Raw genomic sequence first — 13725 nt, 5'->3', positions numbered from 1 at the left:
TAGACACAACAGCAGTGTGAAGATAATGTTTATGGTAGCTTCACTTTCTGTTGATCTGCTACTCTGAAACAGTGATGGGGAGAGATCTAGTACTACAGTTTTTTTCTTGATATTTATTGGCTGCCTAACTCAAATGATTACCCTCATCAGGTTAACAAAATCAATATTCTATGATGGGATAGCCATTATGAATTTACATTTGCATCCATTAACTTCACACTGTGGACACCACAGACATATTTGACAGTGCTGTGTGTGTGTGCCAATGAGTATGTCAGTACTTGTGTGTGTTTGTCTGGGTCTCAGTGCATGTGTGTGGACTCATTCCTCCTCTCTGCTGACTGCTGCATGCCAGGGTTCAGCTGGAATCAGTCAGCTTGTCGGATCATCAAACACCCTGATGAAATCGCAGAACCTCCATTATGCCGTTTAGAAGTACGATGGGAGATGATTCATCTCGGAAGCTTTGTTCTGGGGCCTCATTATTATGTTTCTTAGCTATGTAGACAGCCGTAAGCCTCTGCCTTTCTGACATCATTTATTGATATGTTCTAGGTGTGTAGGTGGAAAGTGAGGGATGTATTTATCTTGGCCAGGTCGCAGTTGGAAATGAGAACTTGTTCACAACTGGCCTACCTGGTTAAATAAAGGTGAAATAAAATGTATGACTTGCTGTGACCCAAATGGCACCCTATTTATTTAAACATGCTCTAGGTGTGTAGGTACAAAAGTAATACACTATATACGGAATAGGATCCCATTTGTGACTTAACCTTGGTCTCCTGCTTAAAGGCACAACATTGGAGAGCCCCATGTGGCGCCATTGCGTCGGTGGCATTATATGTGCATAATAACCACTTCTTACAACCTTATACACTGTATACCCTGCCTTATAAACCTGACTTCAAAACACATCCCGCTTTGACTTGGTTGTAATTCTAACCTAATATTATAATGATTGCTATAATCCTGTATATTTCAAATGATTACATCATTTGACTTCTACTGCAGATATAAAAGTTTCCTCCCACACTGGCCCTTGTGGAGGTCCACTGTCAACCAGTATGCTATTGAATTAGACTTTCATTTAGCTGATGAATGATCAACCCCCCCCCCCCCAATCTCCAACATGAATATTCATGTTTCTACACTTTGATGTAATGGTACATTGTCAGTTATGAGACGTTACCAGTTGCTCCCTTAACTCCCGCTCTGGTGCCCTGTAATGAAATTGTTAAGTCACCCAGCTTCATAACCAGGTTACCATGGATACACTTGAAACGGTGTAGCTATACCTCCTCTTTGCTGCTGCGTCATAAATTGGGAAAGGCACTTTGAGCCAACATCTCTCAATGGCTGTTGCTATAAACGAATATGGCCCATACTTCATGGAAATGTGAGAAAGATGGATGATACTGATCTGTAAAGAGGTGTGTGCCTGTGCATGTCCTCTTCTAAACTCCTGAGATGAATGTATTACCTTTAGAGAAGTGGAGTCACAATCTATGATATATGTGCTGTGCTGATAATTACAACGCAATAGATTTGTCAATTTCAGGCTGTTGTGAATTCAGTGTATGCAATTGAGTGGTACTTAAAACACTACACTCACTGAAATTACAGCCCTTTCAGTGGACTGACCACAATTGAGGGGATTGTCATAAAGATGACACACAAACAATCTAAATGTGATAGTAGCTGGAAAGGTAATTGAATGAGTAGATATGTAGAGTACACCTCAGGTCACACACTCATTCCACCAACGAGCCAAATCTTAAATTACAATCTGCACGGCCACAAAGCAGCGACTATTGTTTTAGTTTAAATAACATTGTTCTAGAGTAATACGCTATCTGGTAGTGATAGTATCGCAATATTATTGTTGATGATATTATATTAGATTCGCTGACTCCCAAGTAAAAAAAAAGAACAAATGATCGGTTTTAAATTCCATGTGAATTCACAATGCAGCCGCTACCAGCAACGGTTTGGGTCTCAAAGTGCGTCCCTTTCAGATGGTTAATCATTGGACCTCTACTACCATTACTGTACTTCAATTACACCTCGCAAAGTTTGTATTGCCATACGGGATTTTGCTTCTATCGCATGCCTTGCTCTGCCATATTTCCAACTGTTGAAGACGACGACGTGGTGGTGGAGAGTCTACTCCAAAATAATTGATTCCTCGACTCCCTGCACGTCGACTCCCGGTGTCGACTCATTTCTGAGCGTCAAGATTCGATTCCGCTTGGAACAGAGGCGACTGATTAGTTGCCGTACTTCCGAGAACACAAGCACACATCTTTCATAGCGAGCTAACAAAGGAACAGATAGAGATGGGAAGGGCACAGCGTAGGCAGATCGGCCACCAGGCAGCCAGTCAGATCCGAGCATTAGGCCTATCTATTGGCAATCAAAAGCTGTATCTCGCAATGAAATTGTGTATCTCGCAATGTCTCGCAACTTCAGTAAAGCAGGGCCTATCATCAATGAACTTTGGAATAATTCCATACGGTATGTGAGCAAAACCCTCATGTGAGCCACAACAAAAAAATGCTTTGGGCTTGATCCTGGCTTCATGGTAACCATTCATATAGAGTGTTTCAGAAAATGATGGATTGCAAGTCATTCAGTTTAATAAGGTGGACTGCCACTCAAGTCATTCAGCTCTATTGTGAGTGAATGCATCAGGTACTGAATGAACAGGTATCGAGTGGTTTAGGGAATGAAATGAATGAGTGAATGAATAACTTACATCTGAAATTGCACTATTAGATGACAGCCTTTGTCATTCTTTCGGGCACTGAATATGCCTTTCACTCCCTTTGATTTAAAATGAATATGGAGTGTTTTAATGCATCACAACATTTACAGTACTAGTACAGCCTCTTCTTCCTTGCGACATTCAAGAAGCATGTCTTCGTTCTGCTAAGATCTATCTCAGCACCGCAGTGCAGTCTATAAGATAAATGCTCCCGGGCAAACAGCTCTGTCATCCCAGCTGTTTAATTTACTAGGAAGAATAATATAAATACAGACACAGCATATTCTATGTACCCACAGAAGGCTTCATTTCTAACAGTTTGTCTTTGGATGAACCAAACAAATCAAATGTTTATTGACTAGGAATGATTGTCAAACCAGGCACAGCATAGTCCTATGTACTTTGGCTCTTAATAATTTATAACAGTTTGTCTTAGCTCCTTTGTAACTCAGTTGTTAGAGCATGGCACTTGTAACGCCAGGTTAGTGGGTTCAATTGCCGGGACCACCCAGACGTAAAATGTATGAACGCATGACTGTACATCCCTTTGTATAAAAGTGTCTGCTAAATGGCATATTATTAATCCAACAATTTGATATTTGCCTCATATTTCAATATGTGGAAAGATCGTTTCATAGTGTATTTCTCTCAAAAGTGAAAGAAAAATAGTGGAAGACAGTTCAGAATTGGGTAAGACTGTGTAAGAAGAGAAATCTGTTTCCAAGACATAGCAGTCACAGTGTTCTGTCTCCACAGAGCCTGTTGTGTTTCCTGCCTCACTCCAATCTGCTCTCAATCCAAACCTTGTCTGGAGGAAGCAGCTCGTTGGCATAGCAACCATGTAGCCTGTTTAAATTTCTCTCACTATGTGAGTGAGTAATGCTAACAACACACCACTGAACAGAACTATAATGCTCAAGAGAGATGGGCCATTTAAGCTTCAAACATTGCAATCATTTTGAGAGAATTATGTCTTTTTGATGTGGAGTCATCATATTAAATTGTACTACAGTCTAACAATTGCTAGAAAGAACTTCTTAAAAGGAATTCCAATGTTCTCATTATGCTTAGTGTAAGCAAGTTATGTTACTTATCACTAGATATAGTGCGTGACAGTAGTCTTTCAGAAACACATGCTTGCGCACACACAAACAAATAAACACGCGAACAAACACAAGGATTCATTTTCTCTGACTCACATTTACCTAAGATTTGTCTCGAAAAAGTGTCCTGTTCATTTTTCAGCTGAGAGATATTAATTTTCATGGCACTTTAGCTTGACATTAATTTCAGTGATCTGATTATATGGCAATAGAGCTCATACGGACAGACTGACTCTCTCCTATTCCTCTTCCCCTGACATCAACACAACCGAGTTGTGTTTTGCTTGAAAAACATTTACGGGAATAATTGTTTGTTGGACCTCTCGGTGTAAACGTCTTCTTTCTGCCGGGTTATCAGAGATGGTCCATAATCCATTGTGGACCTGAGGGCGGAGCCAGTGTTAAGCGTGGGCACACTCTGAGCTTCTGATTCACTGTTTGCCCCGGGGCAGGTCTGTGGCTGAGTTTGCCCTGTAGGCCTAGCTGATAGCATGTATGGCCTTGTATCAAGGAGCAAGAAGGGGGAGTAGAGTCAGTGAGTTTGTGTGTGTATCACCTATATCCATGTAGGCAGCTCACCGCCGACAGCCAACCTTGAGGGAAATGAGAAGTGACTCCTGGCATTCGCCTGGATGACCTCTGTGTGAAATGTGAAAACAACAAGAACTAAAAGAAGCATGTGCTCTCTGAGGTATAGGCTATAGAGAGGCTACAGCATACCACGTTTCAGGAAAGGGAGGGGATCACGGAAGGTCACACGGTGGCGCCGCGCCCAGTTAAATAACTCTGAAGTGTGAAGTCCCCAGTGAGTTCCTCAGGCGAATGTAGCCTAACTACCTTCTTAGGCCGTTCCCGGAAGGACTTAGAGAGTTTGTTAAAGCAAGGCCTTGTGCATGCCATAGACAGCACATCCCCAGGGCTATAAATCCCTTTGAAATGTCTGGTAAAAAGGATGAAAAGATGCAGAGAGAAGATGGGCTTGTGAGATAAGATTTCCATGCAGTGTTGTGGTATTTGAAACGATCTGTGTTATGAGGTGAGGTCATCTGTCATTCCTTACCGTTTGAGATCTGTGCCCATCATAAAACGTCTTGGAGTATGACTGCTGATCTAAGATCAATTTTGTCTTTTAGATCATAATGAATAAGATTATACATGGACAGGGAGGAACTGATCCTAGATCAGCACTCTTACTCTGAGACCCTTTGTGAATATGAATCCACATCCTTGAGCCACCCCTTCAAGGATTTCACTATCCTTCACCTGTCCCTGACGACGTCACAGATCAAATCCACTTTGACGCAGCCTGGGGTGCCTTTTATCCCAGAGCATTTTAGATATAGACTGCATGCTTAAGCCTTTCTGGAGGAAAACCATATAACATAAATGGTATCTCTCTCTGCAGGATGAAAATCTAAAGATTCATCTATCTCTGCAGGATTTGAATCAATAGCCTTTCAAGTGTGAGTAAAAAATAGCTAACAAGAAATAGCTAACAAACCCTTAAAAGAGCAGGGGCTTCCTGCACACGTTGGTTGTAAAGAGACGAGAAGGTGCTTAAAGGACCCTCCATCTTTGGTGAAGGGAAAACTTCACCAAAGATGGAAACCACTGGCCTATCTTTGACGTTGCCATCTATTGTTATCTCCACAATTTTGTCATCTTCCATAAATTGCGGCCGCGAATCCGCCATAGAAATAGTTCTAAAGAATAAGATTAAGCTCCGGTAATATGGATAACTATTGAAAGATAGCTGATATGTGTTTTTCTACTTCGGCTGCAGTAAAGCCATGCTTATGGCTATGCTTATGGTTCTCAAAGGGGAAGTGAAATGATAGGCTACAATGACTTTGCTCATGCTGCAAATAAAATGTATCTATAAGTTCCTTGAATTGTATTTCGAAAGTGCCTTTTCATTATTTGGATAGACCCTTATTTAAGGGATCCCGAGTGGCGCAGCGGTCTAAGGCACTGCATCTCAGTGCTATAGGCGTCACTACAGACCCTGGTTTGATCCCGGGCTGTATCACAACTGGCCGTGATCGGGAGTCCCATAGGGTGGCACACATTTGGCCCACATCGTCTGGGTTAGGGGAGGGTTTATCCGGGATAGGCCGTCATTGTAAAATAAGAATTTGTTCTTAACTGACTTGGCTCGTTAAATAAAGGTTAAATATATATAAATTTTTAAATATGGTTTCTTGCCAATCAAAGCAGTGGAGTGTGTAGTTAAGCAAAACGTTAGTGGTCAAAACCATTCATTTTGGGGGCTACGGGGGAGCAGGTTTGCAAAATGCTATCATGTCAGGCAATTATATAATTTATAAAATGGTCATATATACAGTATATATATATATATATATAGTACCAGTCAAAAGTTTGTATATACAGTGCATTCGAAAGGACTCAGACCCCTTGACTTTTTCACATTTTATTATTTTACAGCCTTATTCTAAAATGGATTAAATTGTTTTTTTCCCCCTCATCAATCTACACACAATACCTCATAATGACAAAGCAAAAACTGTTTTTAGACATTTTTGCTAATAAAAAACAGAAATATCATATTTACATAAGTATTCATGCCCTTTACTGAGTACTTTGTTGACGCACCTTTGCTAGCAATTACAGCCTCGAGTCGTCTTGGGTATGACGCTGCAAGCTTTGCACACCGGTATTTGGGGATTTTCTCCCATTCTTCTCTGCAGATCCTCTCAAGCTCTGTCAGGTTGGATTGGGAGCGTTGCTGCATAGCTATTTAAAGGTCTCTAGAGATGTTCAATCGGGTTCAAGTCCAGGCTCTGGCTGGGCCACTCAAGGACATTCAGAGACTTGTCCTGAAGCCACTCCTGTGTTGTCTTTACTATGTGCTTAGGGTCGTCGTCTTGTTGGAAGCTGAACCTTCGCCCCAGTCTGAGGTCCTGAGTGCTCTGGAGCAGGCTTTCATCAAGGATTTTTCTGTACTTTGCTCCCTTCATCTTTCCCTCAATACTGACTAGTCTCCCAGTCCCTGCTGCTGTAAAACATCCACACAGCATGATGCTGCCACCACCACGCTTCACCCTAGGGATGGTGTTGGCCAGGTCATGAGCGGTGCTGGTTTCCTCCAGACATGACGCTTGGCATTCAGGCCAAAGAGTTCAATCTTGGTTTCATCAGGCCAGAGAATGTTGTTTCTCATGGTCTGAGAGTCCTTTAGGTGCCTTTTGGCAAACTCCAAACAGGCTGTCATGTGCCTTTTACTGAGGAATGGCTTCCGTCTGGCCACTCTACCATAAAGGCCTGATTGGTGGAGTGCTGCCGAGATGGTTGTCCTTCTGAAAGGTTCTCCCATCTCCACAGAGGAACTCTGGAGCTCTGTCAGAGTGACCATTGGGTTCTTGGTCACCTCCCTGACCAAGGCCCTTCCCCCTGATTGCTCAGTTTGGCCGGGCGGCCAGCTCTAGGAATAGTCTTGGTGGTTCCAAACTTCTTCCTTTTAATAGTGATGGAGGCCACTGTGTTCTTGGGGACCTTCAATGCTGCAGAAATGTTTTGGTACCCTTCCCCAGATCTGTGCTTTGACACAATCCTGTCTCGGCGCTCTAAGGACAATTCCTTCGACCTCATGGCTTGGTTTTTGCTTTGACATGCACTGTCAACTGTGGGACCTTATATAGAAAGGGATGTGCCTTTTCAAATCATGTCCAATCAATTGAATTTACCACAGGTGGACTCCAATCAAGTTGCAGAAACATCTCAAGGTTGGTCAATGGAAACAGGATGCACCTGAGCTCAATTTCTAGTCTCATAGCAAAGGATCTGAATACTTATGTAAATAAGGTACTTTTTAAAATACATTTTGTATACATTTGCTAAAATATCAAAAAACTTTGTTTCACTTCATAATTATGGTGTATTGTGTGTAGATTGATGAGGATTCATTTTTATTTAATCCTTTTTAGAATCAGGCTGTAACGTAACAAAATGTGGAAAAGGACAAGGGGTCTGAATACTTTCCAAATGCACTGTATACATTTATTGTTGTTATTATTATATGTTTTTATAAGGACTAGCTAAAAAAATAAGTTAAAATGTACACATTATCCAATGGAACAAGTTTGCTCCATGGCTCAGCTGACCAAGCGGACACAAGGCTGTTTGGCTCATCCCAGTCACGAAGAGGAATAACTTTGCAGCTGTTTCTGATTAATAGACAATGCCATTCAAATAAACACAGGCCTAAAACGACCCATTAACCATAATATCTGTGAGGGAAATAGCAACAATATATGCCATTTAGCAGCCACTTTCATCCAAAGTGATTTACAGTCATGCCTGCATACACTTTTTATTTATGGGTGGTCCCGGGAATTGAGCACACTATCCTGGCATTGAAAACACGATGTTATACCAACTGAGCTACAGAGGACCACTATAACAAGGGGGATGGGAATAGATAATAATGTTTCAGCACAACGGACAGTTCCAGTCCTTCTCTTGCCTCACCCAGCTCTTCCCCCTTCCCTTGGTACTAGCTGGTGTCAGGCTTCTTTGACTTCACACACATCCATAACCACAACAGACCTCATGCACCTATAGAAGTTTGAATGCTTTTTTTTACTATGTTGTTGAATCATGGTTTCACCCAACACTGTTTCTCTGTTGATTATTCTCCCTGAATATCCGCAATGGTAAATAGTAGGTGTCCAAATAAATGGATGGATAAAAACACATCACTAGGTAGGTATATCTTGCTGTGTTGGGAGTGGAAAAACATTTGCATAGCAAAAAGATGCAATTATATTGTCATAATAATGTATAATATTTATTAAACATTTATCAGCAAAATATTAATCAGATCACATTAATTATGTGTAGGCTGCGTTCTCATATGCCCCTAAGCTGGTGACTGTAGCACTTTGGGATCCTTTTATATGATTAGACTTGAACTCAGATATGTTAGGAATGCTTGCTCTGGGTTGGGTCCACATAAGTGCACTCAATCCATCCTGATTGGATGCACATTGTAATACCTGCCGCTACTCTTTTTAGAAACGGTGTATCCCTCCCAAAGCTCACAAAGGCTAATGTTAGGGGATTCCATGGTGTTTAAAGGCTGTGAGGGGAAGATAAAGTGAGTCCGGGGTTGTCTCTTTAAATCAACGCTGCAGAGCTGAGACGGTAAAGCCTTGATCACACCTGCAGTGATCTTGCGCAAAATGGAACGCAGCATCATCTGGATATGCATGTAACAAAAAATCTGCATTCACCTTCTGCTACTACTTCTGTCAAGCTGTCTAAGCATATCATTTGATGCATATGTTCGATAAATCCAACGTACGCACCACACAGAAAACACTGCAACTGCCTCTGCAATGTAATGCTGTAAGGAAAACGCAGCGTTCCATTTGAAACGAATTTACTTCTGGTGTACCAAAACGCAAATCTCTGTCGGTGTGATCGAGGCGTAAGAACCATTTCCACCTCTGCGGCAGGGAGCCTGACCAAATAGGCGCACGAGAGTGCTTCAGACATAGCCTTCTGAGTGAAACCCATTCCCATGGTTACTTGTGCTATTTGATCGCTTCCAATCGTGGAGAGGGAAGCAAATTGTCAATCTTACTATACTGGAGTGATAATTTTCAGCGCATCTCTAACGAATGGTTTATTTAATTGAAATGTTGTCCTTTTTTATTCCATCCGCAGAACTCGGTGGCAGTCGCCTCAATCCATTTACCGCTGGCTGGTACGCCTAACCCCTCTGCGTTGCAATCTGTTGATAACTCGACTTGCAAGCTGCAGTTTATTGTCTTTCGAAATGGGAAACTCTTTCCTTGCACAGGGAATTCGTCAAATCTTGCAGATGATGGAAAACGTAGGAGCGTTTCGACACCAGTTGCTTTCACCAAATTAGGTAAGAGGAAATGCATGCATTTTATCATCATGGCTCTGATGTCAACGCTGTCTACAACTATGATCTGTCGATAAACACAGGAACACGCACATGCATACAAAATGGAAAAAAGTGCGCAGCTTGTAGAGATTTGATCCATATTACCTATATTTGTAAGTTACACGCATAGCCTAATTCACACCAGGTTTGAATGATTTGTATATGCGTGTTGTTTCCGTTACCACTCTCTTGATGATTTCTGTGCCAGATGTTTAATAACTTTTAAACTTTTAACATAAACATGTCAATGAAAGATAAATACAAATAATGAAAGAAGGCAGAATGAATCATAATTGATGGCTGTCTGACACCAGTAACATTACTGTGTGCGTGTGTGTGTTTGTGTCTTCGTTTGTGCCCATGCGTCTTGGATGTTGCACTTAAAGACTTTCCACTTGGTTTCCCTAATTTAATGTTTTGCTTTCTTGCAGATAGGTGCACCCTCGGGAGCGCGGTGCACTCCGTTACCATCGCTCTCAGGCACTTCGCGCTGGGTGTAGACCCCACCGCAGCCTATTGGGATTTTGACCTGCTAGATGGGCACGGTGGCTGGCGGGCAGAGGGGTGCCACATAACAGACTCCCTGGGCAGCACGACCACCATTCATTGCACTCATCACAATAACTTTGCGGTGCTAATGGTGAGTACAGAAGTGACCTTATTACAATCACCTCACAGGACACATTGTCCCTGGCTCTCGCGGCTTGTTGCTTATAATGAATCAAACACATGTTTTTGCACGAATCAGTAGAGCCACGTGCTTTACCAAGCACTTCGTGATATTAAGGGACCTTTCCAAATTTTGCTTTATTGTTTGTTGTAGCCTAATCCTGCGGAGGAAAATGTAATGGGGAGATGCGCAATGAAACCATTGCTGAGGATGGTATTACTCGTTTTTTGGAAACACGAAGTTGGTTGTCTTGTCTGCTACCTCTGCTAAACGGAGTACGGCAGCTCAAATCGAAACCGTGCTCAATAGAACGAGCGCCTTGTCAGTATTCGCCTGCAAGCGCAAGTGGTGTAGCCTACTAATTGTTTGCAACCTTCTTCCACCGAAATGTTCGATTATAAAGCAAGCCATCTTTAAATCTTTCTCGCTCAAGTTGGTCATGGTGTTGTCGCTGTGTGTATTTCTGAATACCTTCTCCTGTCGACGTCTCCTATGAAAATAGATTTCATGAGGATAATACCGAGAGCGCAATGTCATCGCATCGCTCAGTCGTTCCATAGTGCCTCTGCGCCTAGTCCGCGTTTGGACGGACAGGAATTCTCCGGATGTTTACCGAAGAGTGGGATTCGCTAGATTGGGAGGTTAGTCCTTATAGTGCATGAAAGTGGTGTTCTGTGCAATGTCGGTGTTTTCCAGAGTTGCTTTAATCTGCACATTTTATGAGGCTGTTCAATGTCGTTATTTTTCCTATGAAATAAACCGGTTTGAAAAGCAGTAATTGAAGAGTTGGTGTGTGAGACAGGGGAGAAAAAAACGGCATAGTGAGAGCATGGGATGGTGTGCATGGAATACCAAGCTGTTGTCAAGTAGAGCGCAGATGTCAGATTGTCATTGCGTGGGGCTGTGGCAATGTAGGCTATCAATTCAATATACAACCTGGACTAGGGGAGATGCTTTTCACTGCATGCACTTGACGGCACGCCTTTATTGGGTATGTAGTGGCTGTCAGCGCACGAGCAAAGTGAGATCGCAAGACAATTTAGTGAATAGACCCGACAGCAGATTAATGATTTGAACGTCAGGGCCCGTCAAATGGAAGTGCTGGTCGTGTTGGGTGGGTGTAGCTGTTGCAGTCTGGTCTCTCTAAGGAGAGGATATGATGTTTTTTATTCGGGTGTTTGTGCCAGAGACCCTGCGCGCCTTACTAATGCAATCACCACACCCGCAGTAGTCTCTGCAGTCCCCGAGAAAAGGACCCATATTTACAGACTCGTGACATCACTCTCTTTTCGGCGCTATCTCTGTTGCAGTATGATTTCTCGCTCCTGTTTGGCTCTGGAGTACTGAACCTGTTGCATGATCTCCTCATGTCAAGCTGGAACTGTTCTGGTAATGTGTTTGATATATCACCATATAATATATATCGTTACCTGTTTGTTAACTGGTGTTAGGGACTATGGTCATTGATGCAGGTTTGGACCACCCAAAAAAAACTCACACAGCTGCCTTGATGCAGAATGACAACAACTGTGTTAATGCAAATCTAGTGATCTCAACAAGTTGTAAACTCTACCCAAACGTGTATTCTGGTCTCTAATACTAATGCTGAACAGATGCACTGTTAATATCAGAAAGAACAAGCATTTATTTCAGAAATTAGTCTTAGTGTATGTAGCTGTAGTATTATCATCTCAGATGTCCAGCGTGGGCAGTTCTGCAGCACAGTGTGATTGGATGATACAGTATTCACCTCTGAGGTGAACCACTGCCAGGACTGCAAAGAAGTAGAGCAAACATGACACGTCTGTTCTCAAATTTCCTCAAATGAGTGGGCCACAGTCAAATCTCGGCTAGGTACAACACAATAAACCATTAGAGGATAAATCTACAACTTTTAACAGAATGACAGGGGGTCAAACAATGAAAGACAGCTTTGGGAGATAGCAAAGTGAGAAAACCATCATCTCGTCTGAAAGGCACACTAGCAATCTCCAGCTCGAATAATGTAGGCAGTTCTCATTCAGCACTTTGGGGCTTGTGTGGAGATGATTTGTCTACAAATAGCGTGACAGACCAATACAATTGTCCCTGGGGACTGGTATCCAGTTATGGTTTGTTATTTAAAATAAATTTAATGAGATGCTTTTGACTTGGCTTAGGAAAATGAAATGCTAGTCTCTCGAGTAGACCTGTGACCAGAATGCTAAATGAAAGGGAGAAGGAGAATTTTACTGCAGGTGCTCTTTGTCGTCCTTGTCTTTTGGATTAGCCCCTGGATATGAAGAGGATTATCCCCTAGATATGAATATTAATATAGATGTGAAAACTTTGGGTCTTGGAATAGACAGCAGGTAAATTGTTAATAGCAGCTGTTTCATTGTAGTTTGTGAATACCAAATGAAATTATAAGACAGAAGTTGGTATTGGGCTCATTAAAGAAGAGACTGGGAGCTCCCTTGCTGTGTTGACTGTTGAGTCATAAATTGGGAAAATCAAAGAGATTGGAGAAATAGCATCATGCCGTTCAGGTTTCAGCACCATGGACCGTTTCAATCACATGCTATTGAATACACCTTCATGTTTGTATTTGAGTAATTCTAAGACATAGAAGACGCATACAGTAGAATGCTGCTCTCCTGGTTTCAGCACCATGGATAGTCGTCCCCCCCCCAGCCCAGCCTCCTTATGAGCCCCACAGTTCTATGTAAGATGTGTTTGGACCTAAATGAAATTGGAAATATACATTGTGGCAAGCTGGGCCCCCTGTTTCAGCATCTTGGACAGTTCCAGTTATGCCGTTGTCTTGCTAAATATGAGTCTACTCCTCTACGTAATGTTTTATTCTATATCTTCTACGAGATGTTTGTTTTTTTAGTAACTGAAAGAGATGGTAGTGCGTACGGCTCAGTACATCACTGGGGCCAAGCTTCCTGCCATCCAGGACCTCTATACCAGGCGGTGTCAGAGGAAGGTCCTAAAAATTGTCAGAGACTCCAGCCAGCCTAGTCATAGACTGTTCTTTCTGTTATCACACGGCAAGCGGTACCGGAGCGCCAAGTCTAGGTCCAAGAGGCTCCTAAATAGCCTCTACCCCTAAGCCATAATAAAACTGCTGAAGATCTAATGAAATCTCTGTTATTATCTATGCATAGTCACTTTAATAACTCTACCTACATGTACATATTACCTCAATTACCTCCACACCGGTGCCCCCGCACATTGAGTCTGTACCGGTACCCCCTGTATATAGCCC

At 42.3% G+C, this 13725-nt stretch overlaps 1 protein-coding gene across 2 annotated transcripts in view; it reads left to right on the top strand.

The window, feature by feature from the left end:
* The first annotated feature begins 8979 nt into the window (after positions 1–8979).
* The window catches only part of LOC123728694 (adhesion G protein-coupled receptor A1), a 66892-nt gene continuing 62146 nt past the window's right edge, over positions 8980–13725 (top strand). Inside the window, exons 1-2 of one of the 2 annotated variants that reach the window (XM_045700742.1) lie at positions 8980–9763; positions 10234–10442. In XM_045700742.1, the coding sequence (XP_045556698.1) occupies positions 10440–10442 (3 nt within the window). In that variant the 5' untranslated portion in view covers positions 8980–9763; positions 10234–10439. Of the gene's footprint in view, positions 9764–10233; positions 10443–10642; positions 11114–13725 lie in introns of those variants that run through there. The other variant, XM_045700741.1, reaches the window with a different exon arrangement.

This window comes from Salmo salar, chromosome ssa18 (assembly GCF_905237065.1).
Source record: "Salmo salar chromosome ssa18, Ssal_v3.1, whole genome shotgun sequence".
Taxonomy (NCBI): domain Eukaryota; kingdom Metazoa; phylum Chordata; class Actinopteri; order Salmoniformes; family Salmonidae; genus Salmo; species Salmo salar.
This window is presented reverse-complemented; position numbering and strand designations above follow the sequence as displayed.